We start from the raw sequence: 20,161 nt of genomic DNA, 5'->3' as shown, positions 1-20,161 counted from the left end.
AATCTACAGCTGGTCAGCATCCTAAATGAATCTACAGCTGGTCAGCATCCTAAATGACACTACAGCTGTCCAGCATCCTAAATGACACTACAGCTGGTCAGCATCCTAAATGACACTACAGCTGGTCAGCATCCTAAATGAATCTACAGCTGGTCAGCATCCTAAATGACACTACATCTAGTCAGCATCCTAAATGACCCTACAGCTGTCCAGCATCCTAAATGACACTACAGCTGTCCAGCATCCTAAATGACACTACATCTAGTCAGCATCCTAAATGAATCTACAGCTGGTCAGCATCCTAAATGACACTACATCTAGTCAGCATCCTAAATGACCCTACAGCTGTTCAGCATCCTAAATGACACTACATCTAGTCAGCATCCTAAATGAATCTACAGCTGGTCAGCATCCTAAATGAATCTACAGCTGGTCAGCATCCTAAATGAATCTACAGCTGGTCAGCATCCTAAATGACACTACAGCTGGTCAGCATCCTAAATGAATCTACAGCTGGTCAGCATCCTAAATGAATCTACAGCTGGTCAGCATCCTAAATGACACTACAGCTGGTCAGCATCCTAAATGACACTACATCTAGTCAGCATCCTAAATGACACTACATCTGTTGTGTGTGTGTTCCTGTTGTGTGTGTGTGTGTGTGTGTGTTCCTGTTGTGTGTGTGTTCCTGTTGTGTGTGTGTGTGTGTGTGTTCCTGTTGTGTGTGTGTTCCTGTTGTGTGTGTGCGTTTGTACATTAGCAGAGTGGCCTGGTCCCCAAGAAGCCTCAGAAGGGAGTGTGGGGGATGGGTCGGAGTGACATGTTGATGGACACCAGACGACACTTCCTGGTTAGTATGACATTACATCCAATCAGCTAACATCTCTTCAAAATTGGTTAAAATACTCACCCTTCCCTCACCCCTCTCCCCTCCTCCCTCCTCCCTCCCTCCCCTCCCTCCTCCCCTCTCCCTGCCTCCCTCACACCCTCACCCATCCCTCCCTAACCATTACTCCCTCCCTCACCCCTCTCCCCTCCTCCCTCCCTCCTCCCCTCTCCCTGCTTCCCTCACTCCCTCACCCCTCTCCCCTCCTCCCTCACTCCCCTCTCCCTCCTCCCTCACTCCCCTCTCCCTCCCTCCCTCCCTCCCCCCTCCCTCCCTCTCCCCTCCTCCCTCCTCCCTCCCTCCCCTCCCTCCTCCCCTCTCCCTGCCTCCCTCACTCCCTCACCCCTCCCTCCTTCCTCTCTCCTCTCTCACCCCTCCTCCCTCTCCATCTCCAGGTGTTGCAGTACCCTATCACTGCGGTCATCGAGGTGAAGGATCAGCTCATTGATTGGGCGTCTCGCGCCGGCGTCCAATGGCTGAGCACGGTGATCCCCACGCACCACGTCAACGCGCTCATCTTCTTTTTCATCATCAGTAATCTGACTGTTGACCTGTTTGCCTTCTTCATCGCACTCCTCGTCTTCTACCTCTCCTTCATCTCCATGGTGATCTGCACGCTACGCATCTTCCAGAGCAGCAAGGTAAAGCTCAGCTAACATTTCCTCTCCTCTCCTCTCCTCAAACTAACATTACACCTCTCCTCTCCTCAAACTAACATATTACACCTCTCCTCTCCTCAAACTAACATTACCCTCTCCTCTCCTCAAACTAACATATTACACCTCTCCTCTCCTCAAACTAACATTACACCTCTCCTCTCCTCAAACTAACATTACACCTCTCCTCTCCTCAAACTAACATTACCCTCTCCTCTCCTCAAACTAACATTACACCTCTCCTCTCCTCAAACTAACATATTACACCTCTCCTCTCCTCAAACTAACATTACCCTCTCCTCTCCTCAAACTAACATATTACACCTCTCCTCTCCTCAAACTAACATTACACCTCTCCTCTCCTCAAACTAACATATTACACCTCTCCTCTCCTCAAACTAACATTACCCTCTCCTCTCCTCAAACTAACATTACACCTCTCCTCTCCTCAAACTAACATTACTCCTCTCCTCTCCTCAAACTAACATTACTCCTCTCCTCTCCTCAAACTAACATTACTCCTCTCCTCTCCTCAAACTAACATATTACACCTCTCCTCTCCTCAAACTAACATTACACCTCTCCTCTCTTCAAACTAACATATTACACCTCTCCTCTCCTCAAACTAACATTACCCTCTCCTCTCCTCAAACTAACATTACTCCTCTCCTCTCCTCAAACTAACATTACCCTCTCCTCTCCTCAAACTAACATTACACCTCTCCTCTCCTCAAACTAACATATTACACCTCTCCTCTCCTCAAACTAACATTACCCTCTCCTCTCCTCTCCTCAAACTAACATATTACACCTCTCCTCTCCTCAAACTAACATTACACCTCTCCTCTCCTCAAACTAACATATTACACCTCTCCTCTCCTCAAACTAACATTACCCTCTCCTCTCCTCTCCTCAAACTAACATTACACCTCTCCTCTCCTCAAACTAACATTACCCTCTCCTCTCCTCAAACTAACATTACACCTCTCCTCTCCTCAAACTAACATATTACACCTCTCCTCTCCTCAAACTAACATTACCCTCTCCTCTCCTCTCCTCAAACTAACATTACACTCTCCTCTCCTCTTCCTCTCCTCTTCCTCTTCCTCCTCCTCTCCCTCCTCCTCCTCCTCTCCAGGCGTGGGAGAACTTCAGTGCCCTAACAACCCTGCTGACCAGGTTTGAGCCTGGCCTGGACGTGGAGCAAGCAGAGTCTAACTTCGGCTGGAACAATCTAGAACCCTACCTCTACTTCCTGATATCGGTGTTCTTCATCGTCTTCTCCTTCCCCGTCGCTGATAAAGGTGTGTGTGTGTGTGTGTGTGTGTGTGTGTGTGTAGTGTGTCTATAAGAGGCTAACCAGTTTGTCTGTGTTATAGGATGGATCCCCTGCTCGGAGCTGTCCACGGTAGCCATCTTGTTCACGGTGGTCAGCTACAAGAGCCTGAGTCCCTCGGGCGCCACCTACGCCAAACGGGCACTCATCACTGAGGTCAGACACAGGCCAAACGGCACCCTAATCCCTATATAGGCACTCTAATCCCTATATACTAGTGACCAGAGCCCTATTCCCTATATAGTGAACTACTAGTGACCAGAGCCCTATTCCCTATATAGTGTACTACTAGTGACCAGAGTCCTATTCCCTATATAGTGCACTACTTTAGACCAGAGTCCTATTCCATATGTAGTGCACTACTAGTGACTAGAACCCTATTCCCTATATAGTGTACTACTAGTGACCAGGGCCCTATTCCCTATATAGTGCACTACTTTAGACCAGAGACCTGTGGCACCCTATTCCCTATATAGTGCACTACTTTAGACCAGAGCCCTATTCCCTATATAGTGCACTACTTTAGACCAGAGACCTGTGGCACCCTATTCCCTATATAGTGCACTACTTTAGACCAGAAACCTCTTCCCTATATAGTGCACTACTTTAGACCAGAGACCTGTGGCACCCTATTCCCTATATAGTGCACTACTTTAGACCAGAGACCATATATATTATAACACATATTACTGCTGGTCCTATGTCTGGTTCTGTCTGTAGGTGGCAACGTCTTTGTGTTCCCTGACCAGTCTCCTGCCCCGGAGTGCTGTTCTGCTGAGGATGCTGAGCCACACCTTCACTACCCTGCCACTAGGGGACTCAGTGGTGATGAAGATCAGTCTGCCCTGCCTGCTAGACCTCTACCTCTACTTCCTGTTCTTCAGGTCAGTACCTCTACTTCCTGTTCTTCAGGTCAGTATCTCTAACTCTACTTCCTGTTCTTCAGGTCAGTACCTCTACCTCTACTTCCTGTTCTTCAGGTCAGTACCTCTACCTCTACTTCCTGTTCTTCAGGTCAGTACCTCTACCTCTACTTCCTGTTCTTCAGGTCAGTACCTCTACCTCTACTTCCTGTTCTTCAGGTCAGTACCTCTACCTCTACTTCCTGTTCTTCAGGTCAGTACCTCTACCTCTACTTCCTGTTCTTCAGGTCAGTCCCTCCACCTCTACTGCCTGTTCTTCAGGTGAGCACTATGGAATATGGCGTTAGTTAGCCTGGCGGCTGGACTCTTGGTCAATCAACCAAAAGGTAGCTGGATCGAATCCCTGATCCGACAAGTTTAAAAATCTGTTGATGTGCCCTTGAGCAAGGCATCCCTACCTGCTCCTGGAAGTCTCTCTGAATGTCTGGAAAATAGATAAATGGAATCACATCTTATGTGTGTTCGACAAGGGCAAGGTTTGTGAACATTCACATTCCATGTGAGCTTTCTACTCCATATAGGAAGAGTAGCGAAGTCATTTTCAGTTAGAATGTTGTCGCTGAAAAGCCTAAGTCATCCAGGCATAAATATACTGTAAAGCCTAAGTCATCCAGGCATAAATATACTGTTTGAGGCTTCACCGTAACATGTTGGTTTCTCATCCCCCCTCTCCTCACCACCCACCCATCCCTCCTCTCCTCTCCTCTCCTCTCCTCCCTCTCCTCACCACCCATCCCTCCTCTCCTCTCCTCCCTCTCCTCACCACCCATTCCTCCTCTTCTCTCCTCTCCTCTCCTCTCCTCACCACCCACCTCTCCTCTCCTCTCCTCTCCTCTCCTCTCCTCTCCTCACCACCCCTTCCTCCTCTCCTGTCCTCACCACCCCTACTCCCCCCTCTCTCCTCTCCTCCTCCCTCCCCCTCCTCACCACCCCTCCTCTCCTCCCTCTCCCTCCTATCCCCCCACCCCCTCCCTCTCCTCCCCCAGTATGGCTAGGCAGCGTGGTTTCCGTGGGACCTACTGTTTCCTGGTCCCCTACTTGGTCTGCTTCCTGTGGTGTGAGTTCTCTGTGGTGCTGCTCCAAAACTCTTCCCCCGTGGGACTCATCCGGACCTGCGTTGGCTACTTCCTGTTCCTGTTTGCCTTGCCCGTGCTGGCCGTGGGGCTGGCCGCCATGGTCCTCATCCAACTGGTCAAATGGTTCCTGGAGCTGGAGCTCACCAAGGTGATGATTGGTCGGCAGTTTTAAAGAGACATGCACGCTGTACATACGGTTTAAAAACACGATGGGGATTGTTTCTGTTGTGATCCCAAATGGCCATAACTTTATTCTCCATTTGCATTTGTTTCATTTAGTGAGGTCAGTTTACAAAACACACAAATCAACACACTATAATGCCACTATAATGCCACTATAATGCCACTATAATGCCACAATAATGCCACTATAATGCCACTATAATACCACTATAAAACCACTATAATACCACTATAATACCACTATAATACCACTAGTACCACTATAATACCACTATAATGCCACTGTAATACCACTATAATACCACTATAATACCACTATAATGCCACTATAATACCACTATAATGCCACTATAATACCACTATAATACCACTATAATACCACTATAATACCACTATAATACCACTAGTACCACTATAATACCACTATAATACCACTATAATACCACTATAATGCCACTATAATACCACTATAATGCCACTATAATACCACTATAATACCACTATAATACCACTATAATACCACTATAATACCACTAGTACCACTATAATACCACTATAATACCACTATAATACCACTATAATGCCACTAGAATGCCACTATAATGCCACTATAATGCCACTGTAATAACACTATAATACCACTATAATGCCACTATAATACCACTATAATACCACTATAATGCCACTATAATACCACTATAATACCACTATAATGCCACTGTAATGCCACTGTAATACCACTATAATACCACTATAATACCACTATAATGCCACTATAATGCCACTATAATACCACTATAATACCACTATAATGCCACTATAATACCACTATAATGCCACTATAATGCCACTATAATACCACTATAATGCCACTATAATACCACTATAATACCACTAATACCACTATAATGCCACTATAATACCACTATAATACCACTAATACCACTATAATACCACTATAATACCACTATAATACCACTAATACCACTATAATACCACTATAATACCACTATAATACCACTATAATACCACTATAATACCACTATAATACCACTACAATACCACTATAATACCACTATAATACCACTGTAATGCCACAATGTCACTATAATACCACTATAATACCACTAATACCACTATAATACCACTATAATACCACTATAATACCACTATAATGCCACTATAATGCCACTATAATACCACTATAATACCACTATAATACCACTATAATGCCACTATAATACCACTATAATACCACTATAATGCCACTATAATACCACTATAATACCACTATAATACCACTATAATACCACTAATACCACTATAATACCACTATAATGCCACTATAATACCACTATAATGCCACTATAATACCATTATAATACCACTATAATACCACTATAATACCACTATAATGCCACTATAATACCACTATAATGCCACTGTAATGCCACTATGTCACTATAATACCACTATAATGCCACTATAATACCACTATAATGCCACTATAATACCACTATACTACCACTATAATACCACTATAATACCACTAATACCACTATAATACCACTACAATACCACTATAATACCACTATAATACCACTGTAATGCCACAATGTCACTATAATACCACTATAATGCCACTATAATACCACTATAATGCCACTATAATACCACTATAATACCACTATAATACCACTATAATGCCACTATAATACCACTATAATACCACTATAATACCACTATAATGCCACTATAATACCACTAATACCACTATAATACCACTATAATATCACTATAATACCACTATAATGCCCCTATAATACCACTATAATACCCCTATAATACCACTATAATGTCACTAATACCACTATAATACCACTATAATACCACTATAATACCACTAATACCACTATAATACCACTATAATACCACTATAATGTCACTAATACCACTATAATACCACTATAATACCACTATAATACCACTAATACCACTATAATACCACTAATACCACTATAATACCACTAATGCCACTATAATACCACTATAATACCACTATAATACCACTATAATACCACTATAATGTCCACATTGCATTGGGTCAATAAAGTTTTGTTCTAATTGTCAGATGATTGTGACGCTGGCCGTGTTTGCGGTATCACTATAATGTCCACATTGCGTTGGGTCAATAAAGTTTTGTTCTGTCAGATGATTGTGACGCTGGCCGTGTGCGCGGTGCCGGTGACACTGAGGCTGTGGACGCGCTTCGGCCTGTCTCTCATGGACGTGTTCCACTCCATGTCGCAACGCGGCGCCGTCAAGCTCATCCTGTGCTGCGTCACCATGGTGATGCTGTTCTTCTGGATGTACGTGTACCACTCCGAGGGACTGCAGGTAAAGAGGAAGGGAGGAAGGGGCTTTGTATTAGATGGGACCGTAACTGGGGCTGTACTTGGCTTTGTACTGGATGGGACCGTAACTGGGGCTGTACTTGGCTTTGTACTGGATGGGACCGTAACTGGGGCTGTACTTGGCTTTGTACTGGATGGGATGGTAGCTGGGGCTGTACTTGGCTTTGTACTGGATGGGACCGTAACTGGGGCTGTACTTGGCTTTGTACTGGATGGGATGGTAACTGGGGCTGTACTTGGCTTTGTACTGGATGGGACCGTAACTGGGGCTGTACTTGGCTTTGTACTGGATGGGACCGTAACTGGGGCTGTACTTGGCTTTGTACTGGATGGGATGGTAACTGGGGCTGTACTTGGCTTTGTACTGGATGGGACCGTAACTGGGGCTGTACTTGGCTTTGTACTGGATGGGACCGTAACTGGGGCTGTACTTGGCTTTGTACTGGATGGGACCGTAACTGGGGCTGTACTTGGCTTTGTACTGGATGGTAGCTGGGGCTGTACTTGGCTTTGTACTGGATGGTAGCTGGGGCTGTACTTGGCTTTGTACTGGATGGGATGGTAGCTGGGGCTGTACTTGGCTTTGTACTGGATGGGATGGTAACTGGGGCTGTACTTGGCTTTGTACTGGATGGGATGGTAACTGGGGCTGTACTTGGCTTTGTACTGGATGGGATGGTAACTGGGGCTGTACTTGGCTTTGTACTGGATGGGACCGTAACTGGGGCTGTACTTGGCTTTGTACTGGATGGGATGGTAGCTGGGGCTGTACTTGGCTTTGTACTGGATGGGACCGTAACTGGGGCTGTACTTGGCTTTGTACTGGATGGGATGGTAACTGGGGCTGTACTTGGCTTTGTACTGGATGGGACCGTAACTGGGGCTGTACTTGGCTTGCTTTGTACTGGATGGTAACTGGGGCTGTACTTGGCTTTGTACTGGATGGAACCGTAACTAAATCAAATCAAATCAAATTTATTTATATAGCCCTTCGTACATCAGCTGATATCTCAAAGTGCTGTACAGAAACCCAGCCTAAAACCCCAAACAGCAAGCAATGCAGGTGAAGAAGCACGGTGGCTAGGAAAAACTCCCTAGAAAGGCCAAAACCTAGGAAGAAACCTAGAGAGGAACCAGGCTATGTGGGGTGGCCAGTCCTCTTCTGGCTGTGCCGGGTGGAGATTATAACAAAACATGGACAAGATGTTCAAATGTTCATAAATGACCAGCATGGTCGAATAATAATAAGGCAGAACAGTTGAAACTGGAGCAGCAGCACAGTCAGGTGGACTGGGGACAGCAAGGAGTCATCATGTCAGGTATTCCTGGGGCATGGTCCTAGGGCTCAGGTCCTCCAAGAGAGAGAAAGAAAGAGAGAATTAGAGAGAGCATATGTGGGATGGCCAGTCCTCTTCTGGCTGTGCCGGGTGGAGATTATAACAGAACATGGCCAAGATGTTCAAATGTTCATAAATGACCAGCATGGTCAAATAATATTAAGGCAGAACAGTTGAAACTGGAGCAGCAGCACAGCCAGGTGGACTGGGGACAGCAAGGAGTCATCATGTCAGGTAGTCCTGGGGCATGGTCCTAGGGCTCAGGTCCTCAGAGAGAGAGAAAGAAAGAGAGAATTAGAGAGAGCATATGTGGGATGGCCAGTTCTCTTCTGGCTGTGCCGGGTGGAGATTATAACAGAACATGGCCAAGATGTTCAAATGTTCATAAATGACCAGCATGGTCGAATAATATTAAGGCAGAACAGTTGAAACTGGAGCAGCAGCACAGCCAGGTGGACTGGGGACAGCAAGGAGTCATCATGTCAGGTAGTCCTGGGGCATGGTCCTAGGGCTCAGGTCCTCCGAGAGAGAGAAAGAGAGAAGGAGAGAATTAGAGAACACACACCTAGATTCACACAGGACACCGAATAGGACAGGAGAAGTACTCCAGATATAACAAACTGACCCTAGCCCCCCGACACATAAACTACTACTGCAGCATAAATACTGGAGGCTGAGACAGGAGGGGTCAGGAGACACTGTGGCCCATTCCGAGGACACCCCCGGACAGGACCAAACAGGAAGGATATAACTGGGGCTGTACTTGGCTTTGTACTGGATGGAACCGTAACTGGGGCTGTACTTGGCTTTGTACTGGATGGAACCATAACTGGGTCTGTACTTGGCTTTGTACTGGATGGGACGGTAACTGGGGCTGTACTTGGCTCGCTTCGTACTGGAAAGTGTGTAGAGATAGCTAAATGCACTCCACTGATTTAAAAACGTATTAGTGCTTTAATTTGATTTAATCTTTAGTTGTATTGAATGAAATGCAATGTTGATGTTTAGGGGTATAACTCTACGTTGACCTGGAGACAGTACGGGCAGCTGTGTGGTCCTCCTGCCTGGAAGGTGAAAGGTGTGGCTCAGACACAGATCTTCTGTACACACCTGGACGGACACCAGGTACATCACTTAAACACACTCTGACACCAGGTACACTCTGACACCAGGTACATCACTTAAACACTCTGACACCAGGTACACTCTGACACCAGGTACATCACTTAAACACTCTGACACCAGGTACACTCTGACACCAGGTACATCACTTAAACACTCTGACACCAGGTACACTCTGACACCAGGTACACTCTGACACCAGGTACATCACTTAAACACTCTGACACCAGCTATACTGTATGTAAAGGGAATATTGTGCCATTTTTAACAAAAACCTTTTTAATTTTTTAATTTTAAAATAATTTCCAGGTGACGTGGACCGGGAGGTTCAGGCAGGTGCGTGTAGCGGAAACTGAGAACGGAGCCCAGTCCGTCATCAACCTGCTGCCGGTGTTCATGGGAGATTGGTTACGCTGTCTTTACGGAGAGACCTATCCTAAATGTGACCCGCTGCGGAACAACTCCACCAACACCCCCGACGCCACGGCAACCGGCGCTAATAATGCTAACCTCACCGCCGCCGACTACGCCAACGCCACAGTGCTTGGGCCGACGGCCGTCCTCCTCCGGCAGCAGGAAGAGGAGGAGCTGTGTGTGATTAAGGCTTTGGCCAAACACACGTGTCACGTGAAGCGATACGACAGCTATGTGTTGGAGGTAAGAGATACAGGCAACGTTTACATTTTTTAGCCTGGCTTAGTTGTAGATATACTCTGTTATACCCTCTGGGCCCCAAGGGACCAGTAATAGTGGTAGATATACTCTGTTCTACCCGCTGGGCCCCATGGGACCAGTAATAGTTGTAGATATACTCTGTTCTACCCGCTGGGCCCCAAGGGACCAGTAATAGTTGTAGATATACTCTGTTCTACCCGCTGGGCCCCAAGGGACCAGTAATAGTTGTAGATATACTCTGTTCTACCCGCTGGGCCCCAAGGGACCAGTAATAGTTGTAGATATACTCTGTTCTACCCTCTGGGCCCCAAGGGACCAGTAATAGTTGTAGATATACTCTGTTCTACCCTCTGGGCCCCAAGGGACCAGTAATAGTTGTAGATATACTCTGTTCTACCCGCTGGGCCCCAAGGGACCAGTAATAGTTGTAGATATACTCTGTTCTACCCTCTGGGCCCCAAGGGACCGGGGCCTTTATTCAGTTTAGTTAGTAACTAGTAATTTAGTTGTAGATATACTCTGTGTTTTATGATCTGTTATTTATCCACTTTTACTTCTTTTAATTGTATTGTTTTAATGTAAAGTGTGATTTTTTTTAACAATTATTTTTATGTACTATAATCAAAGTTTGATTTGATTTGAGGTGGGCGTGGGGATGCCCGAGGAAGACGGGGTTCCAGAGGACCGGGCCAGAGACATCAAACTGGTGGCCAGTCATGAGTTCAGACAGGTAAACCCTGTTTCTTTAGGTACTCATAGAACCCTGTTCTAATGATGATCATTATTAACCTATTGCTGTTGGTGTTGTCCAAAGCCATGTATTGACAGAGTTTGGCCTTTTCATAGTGCACAAACCTCACTGTCCTTACACTCTAAATACACGACTCTGTTGTTATCTCGGTGTTCTCATTAAATAACTTTACTTTAAAATGATTAATAACCTATTAAAAAAACTGGGGTCTCCCGAATGTAAAATGCATGCATGCATTTGCTAAAAGGCCGAAATTATTATGCGAAATGATGAAGCTGTTGGTGTTGTCTAAGTGTTGCTGCTATTATGATAATCCTAAATGATGAAGCTGTTGGTGTTGTCTAGGTGTTGCTGCTATAATGATTATCCTAAATGATGAAGCTGTTGGTGTTGTCTAGGTGTTGCTGCTATTATGATTATCCTAAATGGCTAAATGATGAAGCTGTTGGTGTTGTCTAGGTGTTGCTGCTATTATGATTATCCTAAATGATGAAGCTGTTGGTGTTGTCTAGGTGTTGCTGCTATAATGATTATCCTAAATGATGAAGCTGTTGGTGTTGTCTAGGTGTTGCTGCTATTATGATTATCCTAAATGGCTAAATGATGAAGCTGTTGGTGTTGTCTAGGTGTTGCTGCTATTACGATTATCCTAAATGATGAAGCTGTTGGTGTTGTCTAGGTGTTGCTGCTATTATGATAATCCTAAATGATGAAGCTGTTGGTGTTGTCTAGGTGTTGCTGCTATTATGATAATCCTAAATGATGAAGCTGTTGGTGTTGTCTAGGTGTTGCTGCTATTATGATTATCCTAAATGATGAAGCTGTTGGTGTTGTCTAGGTGTTGCTGCTATAATGATTATCCTAAATGATGAAGCTGTTGGTGTTGTCTAGGTGTTGCTGCTATTATGATTATCCTAAATGGCTAAATGATGAAGCTGTTGGTGTTGTCTAGGTGTTGCTGCTATTATGATTATCCTAAATGATGAAGCTGTTGGTGTTGTCTAGGTGTTGCTGCTATAATGATTATCTTAAATGATGAAGCTGTTGGTGTTGTCTAGGTGTTGCTGCTATTATGATTATCCTAAATGATGAAGCTGTTGGTGTTGTCTAGGTGTTGCTGCTATAATGATTATCTTAAATGATGAAGCTGTTGGTGTTGTCTAGGTGTTGCTGCTATTATGATAATCCTAAATGATGAAGCTGTTGGTGTTGTCTAGGTGTTGCTGCTATTATGATTATCCTAAATGATGACGCTGTTGGTGTTGTCTAGGTGTTGCTGCTATTATGATTATCCTAAATGATGAAGCTGTTGGTGTTGCTGATATTATGACTATCCTAAATGATGAAGCTGTTGGTGTTGTCTAGGTGTTGCTGCGCCTGCAGCCCGGCAGCCTGGTGGAGTTCAGCACTACGTTGGAGGGTCGTCTGGGGGGCCAGGTCCCGTCCTTCGAGCTGAAGGCCATCTACTGTCTGGACTGTGACTCCTCCCTTCTGACCGCTGCCGGACAGGTAACATATAGTGCCATTTAGCAGATAGTTAGACACTTAGTCGTGCTCGCATACATTTTACACGTGGGAGGCCCCCGGGGAATCGAACCCACTATCCTAGCTTTTGCAAGCTCCTACCAACTGCCTTACAGAGGACCATGTGTCTGTACTTTCCTCTCTGCAGGTGAAGATCGAGAGAGACTGGAGACGGACCACCCTCAACTCCGTCAAGTTCGCGTTCGACTTCTTCTTCTCTCCCTTCCTCTCGGCACGTATCGACGTGTGACAGGACGAGAAAGGAGAGAGATGTTGTGCCGGGGTGAAAAATACAAAGAGGAATAGATGGATAGAAGGATTTCATTTCAATACAACTTTATTTTTGTCCTGGAATGTTTTAATGTGTACAATAGTTTGTCTTGGACCTTGTCTCCCCCCCTTCCTGTCCTTAAGGATCAACGTGTGACCAACTAGTGGTGGAAGAGACAGTGGCAGCCATTTTTCAAAATGGACTTGGGGGGGAAAAAATAGGAAATGGATGAATGAAGGAATTCAATTCAATACAACTTCATTTGTAGAGCAACTTAGTGATTAAAGGGATGGGTTGATGGACGGAGGCGTGAAAAGGGGCGTGTCTCTGGTTGGAACGCCCGAAGGGAACGGTTGCTACAGTTATACACAGTTGCTGCTGTTCTCTTCTGGAAGCCATTTTGTATTATTTGTTTTTTTTTCAAGAGGTGGCTCGTTACCACGGCGACAACTTCTACTCAGTCACCGGATACATTCACTCTTACAACTGGTAATTTTTTCATGAGGTGGCTCGTTACCACGGCAACGAGCTGCGGGCAAGCGTTTTTTACGACGGGAATGGATGGTTGGGTCAGATTGTATCTAATCGGGCAGAAACACCCGGAGAGCTGAAATCAAACGAGGAAGTGGGTCATCTGTAAACTGCATTACCTGAATGTATTTCCACTGGAGCTGTCGTTTCTCAGTGGGAAACAGTTCACAAATAGCCAGAGTGGTCTTTTTAAAACGGGGATAACTGAAGGAAGACCCTAGGGAATCATGGTGAATGAAGATTTCAGAGGAACAGTCCTTTCAAATATAGTATTAAGAGTTGTGTATTTAACTGTCTTAGGAACACAGTGATGACTTGTGTATGTAGAATATGTAGCATATCTATATAGTACTACAACTACGTAATGTATGTATTTGCAGTGGTTTATCTGAAATGTAGCACTTAGTAACTTTTGGATGTTTCCCAGCTAGCACATAACGTTCTGAAAACCATATGTTAACCCGAGTGGCGCTGCGGTCTAAAGGCACCGCGTCGCAGCGCTATAGAGGCGTCACTACAGACCCTGGTTCGATCCGGGGCCTCTACCACAACCGGCCGTTATCGTGAAGTCCCATAGGGCGGCGCACAATTGTCCCAGCGTCGTCCGGGGTTTAGCCGGGGTTTAGCCGGGGTTTGGCCCGGGGTTTAGCCGGGGTTTGGCCGGGGTTTAGCAGGGGTTTGGCCGGGGTTTAGCCGGGGTTTGGCCGGGGTTTAGCTGGGGTTTGGCCCGGGGTAGGCCATCAATGTAAAATAAGAATTAGTTCTTCAGTGACTTGCCCAGTTAAAGAAAGGAAAGGAGAACATCATAGAGCTTGTTCCCTACACAGTGCACTATGACATCACATCTATGTCACCAATAGAACCCTGTTCCCTACACAGTGCACTATGACATCACATCTATGTCACCAATAGAACCCTGTTCCCTACACAGTGCACTACTTGGTGAGAGTGTGTTTGTTCCTGGGGGTTATATTGCATACAACTTTCCAATGACGTTTGCTCACGGTTCTATATAAATTAATGTTCTCAAATTTGTTCAGAGAACGTTAAGAAACAACGTTCTTCTTTTGGTTCTTCAGGCAGGAAATCCTGGGAATTGAATTGAAAGTTACTTGAATTTTACAACCTTACACACAGATATAGACTACAATAACAACAACAACAACAACAACCATGACATGTTCAAACACGTCTTTGAGAAACTGAAACACGTTTTTTTTTAATCTATATTTGGTCCTCTCCCTGGCCCAGTGTGAGGTATCAGCTATCCGTTAGCCCTGAGTCTCAGTTTCACTGTCTGTTCCACTCAATCGCAGCTTAGGTTTGTGTTTTGTAGTTTTGGCCCCGTTCACACTCAGGTTCTGCCAACTGATCTACAACACATTGGACACAATGGTTGTGATCTGATTTATTTTTTGTGATGCAATGAAGAGTTTGTTGCAGATCCATTGAGCGGTGTCTCCACACGCTTGTGTAGTTTATTTCTGTGCAGAAAAACTCTGATACAACTGGCATCCCAACCGTTGTGCCAAATGTGTTGTACGTCAGTTGTATACGGGGCCACTGTCACGACTTCCGCCGAAGTTGGTTGTTCGGGCGGCGTTCGACGTCACCGGCCTTCTAGCCATCGCCGATCCACCTTTTTTGATTTTCCATTTCTTTTGTCTTGTCTTCCATCACACCTGGTTCCAATTCCATCAATTACATGTTGTGTATTTAACCCTCTGTCCCCCCCCCCCCATGTCCTTGTCTGAAATTGTTGATTGTAAGAGTTTGTGCACGTTATGTCTGGTGTGCGAAGGGTTTCTTCCCCATTGTATTTATTTATTTATTGTTTTTGTTCACTGTGATTTGTATTATTAAACTGCACCATTGTAACACAGTCTCTCTCTGACGCCAGTACGCACCTCACTACGCACCTCACTACGCACCTCACTACGCCTTACAGCCACTGTGGTCTGACTTCTCTGACGCCAGTACGCACCTCACTACGCCTTACAGCCACTGTGGTCTGACTTCTCTGACGCCAGTAAGCACCTCACTACGCACCTCACTACGCACCTCACTACTCCTTACAGCCACTGTGGTCTGGCTTCTGCTTTGCTTGCTCTTGGTCTAGGCTGGGTTACTGTAAAGCTCTTCCATTAGGGTCTAGGCCGGGTTACTGTAAAGCTCTTTCATTAGGGTCTAGGTTGGGTTACTGTAAAGCTCTTTCATTAGGGTCTAGGCTGGGTTACTGTAAAGCTCTTCCATTAGGGACTAGGCTGGGTTACTGTAAAGCTCTTTCATTAGGGTTTAGGCCGGCTTACTGTAAAGCTCTTTCATTAGGGTCTAGGCTGGGTTACTGTAAAGCTCTTTCATTAGGGTCTAGGCTGGGTTACTGTAAAGCTCTTCCATTAGGGTTTAGGCAGGGTTACTGTAAAGCTCTTTTATTAGTGTCTAGACCGGGTTACTGTAAAGTTATTTTACAGCACCAGGCCTCCTGTAGGATGCGATGAAGAAGACAGTCCCCCCACAAACAAACAATGTCGCACAAAAATACAGTTTCATTCATCAAATAATCAAACACCACGATTGATCCTCAGATTCATATTATTTCATTTATTTTTCATCAAGTGTTCATTTTGGAGGTGTTCAGATAACTGTTAGTTATACAGGTATGATAGATATACAACGACCGTAACACTGGATAACATGCTACTGTTGCAATGGTCCTAACCACAGCGCAGCAACACTCTTACTGATTGGTTAGCCGTGAGGTTGCCGCGCTGACGTCACTACACTACTGTGTATGATTGGAGGAGAGAGGGAACTCAAGCGGTGTGATGTGGCGGAACTACAGATTGCCCCTTTAAACCAGTGGCCACCAACCCTAGAAGTGCATCAGTCCCAGATTGCCCTTTTAAACCAGTGGCCACCAACCCTAGAAGACCATCAGTCCCAGATTGCCCCTTTATACCAGTAGCCACCAACCCTAGAAGTGCATCAGTCCCAGATCGCCCCTTTAAACCAGTGGCCACCAACCCTAGAAGTGCATCAGTCCCAGATCGCCCCTTTATACCAGTGGCCACCAACCCTAGAAGACCATCAGTCCCAGATTGCCCCTTTATACCAGTGGCCACCAACCCCGGACGAGCATCAGTCCCAGATTGCCCCTTTATACCAGTGGCCACCAACCCCGGACGAGCATCAGTCCCAGATTGCCCCTTTAAACCAGTGGCCACCAACCCTAGAAGACCATCAGTCCCAGATTGCCCCTTTATACCAGTGGCCACCAACCCCGGACGAGCATCAGTCCCAGATTGCCACTTTATACCAGTGGCCACCAACCCCGGACGAGCATCAGTCCCAGATTGCCCCTTTATACCAGTGGCCACCAACCCCGGACGAGCATCAGTCCCAGATCGCCCCTTTAAACCAGTGGCCACCAACCCTAGAAGTGCATCAGTCCCAGATCGCCCCTTTATACCAGTGGCCACCAACCCTAGAAGAGCATCAGTCCCAGATTGTCCCTTTAAACCAGTGGCCACCAACCCTAGAAGACCATCAGTCCCAGATTGCCCCTTTAAACCAGTGGACACCAACCCTAGAAGACCATCAGTCCCAGATTGCCCATTTAAACCAGTGGCCACCAACCCTAGAAGAGCATCAGTCCCAGATTGCCCCTTTAAACCAGTGGCCACCAACCCTAGAAGAGCATCAGTCCCAGATTGCCCCTTTAAACCAGTGGCCACCAACCCTAGAAGACCATCAGTCCCAGATTGCCCCTTTAAACCAGTGGCCACCAACCCTAGAAGACCATCAGTCCCAGATCGCCCCTTTAAACCAGTGGCCACCAACCCTAGAAGACCATCAGTCCCAGATCGCCCCTTTAAACCAGTGGCCACCAACCCTAGAAGACCATCAGTCCCAGATTGCCCCTTTAAACCAGTGGCCACCAACCCTAGAAGACCATCAGTCCCAGATTGCCCCTTTAAACCAGTGGCCACCAACCCTAGAAGACCATCATTACAAGCTGTGCAGGCTTTAGTTCCAGCCCTGCACTAACCCACTTGATTAGCTATATTCAAAGTGTGTTGGTGGTAGTCAGGAACAAAATCCTGCATAGTCTCACTACATAGCTATGACTCTATGTAAGGGTTGACCACTGAGATAACTAGGTTACAGACAGACATAGACAGACAGACAGACAGACATGAGAATACGATCAACCTAGTATTCCCTTTATAGGGCACTACTTCTGACCAGAGCCTTATGGTCCCATGTTGAAAGTAGTGCACTATATAGGGAAAAAGGGTCCATTTGGGCCTGTATGAGTGGATGGATGGAAGCATAAGTGATTTAGTAGCTTGGGGTAGAAGTTGCTCTTAGGCACAGATCTAGGATCAGCTTGTCCAGGAGTGTCCAGGTGTCACCAGGTGTCTAGATTAATCAAGATGGGTCACCAGGTGTCTAGATTAATCCATATGGGTCACCAAGTGTCTAGATGAGTCGCCAAGTGTCTAGATTAATCCAGATGGGTCACCAGGTGTCTAGATTAATCCAGATGGGTAACCAGGTGTCTAGATTAATCCAGATGGGTCACCAGGTGTCTAGATTAATCCAGATGGGTCACCAGGTGTCTAGATGGGTCACCAGGTGTCTAGATGTGTCCAGGTGTCACCAGGTGTCTAGATTAATCCAGATGTGTCACCAGGTGTCTAGATTAATTTCAGATGGGTCACCAGGTGTCTAGATTAATATAGATGAGTCACCAGGTGTCTAGATTAATCCAGATGTGTCACCAGGTGTCTAGATTAATCCAGATGGGTCACCAGGTGTCTAGATTAATCCAGATGGGTCACCAAGTGTCTAGATGAGTCGCCAAGTGTCTAGATTAATCCAGACGGGTCACCAGGTGTCTAGATTAATCCAGATGAGTCACCAGGTGTCTAGATTAATCCAGATGGGTACCCGGTGTCTAGATGGGTCACCAGGTGTCTAGATGTGTCCAGGTGTCACCAGGTGTCTAGATTAATCAGATGGGTCACCAGGTGTCTAGATTAATCCAGATGGGTCACCAGGTGTCTAGATGGGTCACCAGGTGTCTAGATGGGTCACCAGGTATCTAGATGTGTCCAGGTGTCACCAGGTGTCTAGATTAATCAGATGGGTCACCAGGTGTCTAGATGGGTCACCAGGTGTCTAGATGGGTCACCAGGTGTCTAGATGTGTCCAGGTGTCACCAGGTGTCTAGATTAATCCAGATGGATCAACCAGGTGTCTAGATGGGTCACCAGGTGTCACCAGGTGTCTAGATGTGTCCAGGTGTCACCAGGTGTCTAGATTAATCCAGATGGGTCACCAGGTGTCTAGATTAATCCAGATGGGTCACCAGGTGTCTAGATGAGTCACCAGGTGTCTAGATGTGTCCAGGTGTCACCAGGTGTCTAGATGTGTCCAGGTGCCACCAGGTGTCTAGATGGGTCACCAGGTGTCTAGATTAATCCAGATGGGTCACCAGGTGTCTAGATGAGTCACCAGGTGTCTAGATGTGTCCAGGTGTCACCAGGTGTCTAGATGTGTCCAGGTGCCACCAGGTGTCTAGATGGGTCACCAGGTGTCTAGATTAATCCAGATGGGTCACCAGGTGTCTAGATGAGTCACCAGGTGTCTAGATGTGTCCAGGTGTCACCAGGTGTCTAGATGTGTCCAGGTGCCACCAGGTGTCTAGATGGGTCACCAGGTGTCTAGATTAATCCAGATGGGTCACCAGGTGTCTAGATTAATCCATATGAGTCACCAGGTGTCTAGATGTGTCCACTCTCACCAGGTGTGTGTAAAGGTGTCCAGAAGTGTCCACTCTCACCAGCTGTGTGTAAAGGTGTCCAGAAGTGTCCACTCTCACCAGGTGTGTGTAAAGGTGTCCTGTGTATCCAGGTGTGCTGAGGTGTTGTGATCATAAAGCGAATCCGTTAAACGGGACGTCTAGTGACATTCATCTTATAGACTGATCTCAGGCCTGTCCTAACTCATTCATCTTATAGACTGATCTCAGCCCTGTCCAACCCATTCATCTTATAGACTGATCTCAGGCCTGTCCAACTCATTCCCCTTACAGACTGATCTCAGGCCTGTCCAACTCATTCCCCTTACAGACTGATCTCAGGCCTGTCCAACTCATTCCATGGAGGGACTAGTCTCTGATGTTTCCTTTCAATTTGTGTCCAACAATCAGTGTGTGTGTGTGTGTGTGTGTGTGTGTGTGTGTGTGTGTGTGTGTGTGTGTGTGTGTGTGTGTGTGTGTGTGTGTGTGCACATGCGTTTAACGACTACTTCTCAATCCTGTTTCTGTGTCTGTGTGTGGACCTAAATGGGGCTGACCTGGTGACCTGGTGCTAAATGGTATTTGAACCCAGGTCTGAACCCTGTGTGTCGGGGCTGACCTGGTGCTAAATGGTATTTGAACCCAGGTCTGAACCCTGTATGTCGGGGCT

The 20,161-nt window shown here is 46.1% G+C and overlaps 1 protein-coding gene across 1 annotated transcript in view; it reads left to right on the top strand.

The window, feature by feature from the left end:
• The window catches only part of LOC139394149 (wolframin-like), a 35,664-nt gene extending 22,037 nt beyond the window's left edge, over nt 1–13,627 (top strand). The window contains exons 8-19 of the mRNA XM_071142185.1: nt 761–850; nt 1,282–1,527; nt 2,681–2,846; nt 2,922–3,034; nt 3,599–3,762; nt 4,788–5,025; nt 7,272–7,457; nt 9,820–9,936; nt 10,243–10,590; nt 11,252–11,338; nt 12,725–12,868; nt 13,032–13,627. Coding sequence (XP_070998286.1) covers nt 761–850; nt 1,282–1,527; nt 2,681–2,846; nt 2,922–3,034; nt 3,599–3,762; nt 4,788–5,025; nt 7,272–7,457; nt 9,820–9,936; nt 10,243–10,590; nt 11,252–11,338; nt 12,725–12,868; nt 13,032–13,133 — 2,001 coding nt within the window. The 3' untranslated portion in view covers nt 13,134–13,627. The remainder of the gene's footprint in view (nt 1–760; nt 851–1,281; nt 1,528–2,680; nt 2,847–2,921; nt 3,035–3,598; nt 3,763–4,787; nt 5,026–7,271; nt 7,458–9,819; nt 9,937–10,242; nt 10,591–11,251; nt 11,339–12,724; nt 12,869–13,031) is intronic.
• Nucleotides 13,628–20,161: the final 6,534 nt, after the last annotated feature.

The sequence above is a fragment of the Oncorhynchus clarkii genome, unplaced genomic scaffold (assembly GCF_045791955.1).
Source record: "Oncorhynchus clarkii lewisi isolate Uvic-CL-2024 unplaced genomic scaffold, UVic_Ocla_1.0 unplaced_contig_1468_pilon_pilon, whole genome shotgun sequence".
NCBI classification, from domain to species: Eukaryota; Metazoa; Chordata; class Actinopteri; order Salmoniformes; family Salmonidae; genus Oncorhynchus; species Oncorhynchus clarkii.
Note: the sequence above shows the minus strand (reverse complement) of the source record. Positions and strands in the feature narration are given on the sequence as shown.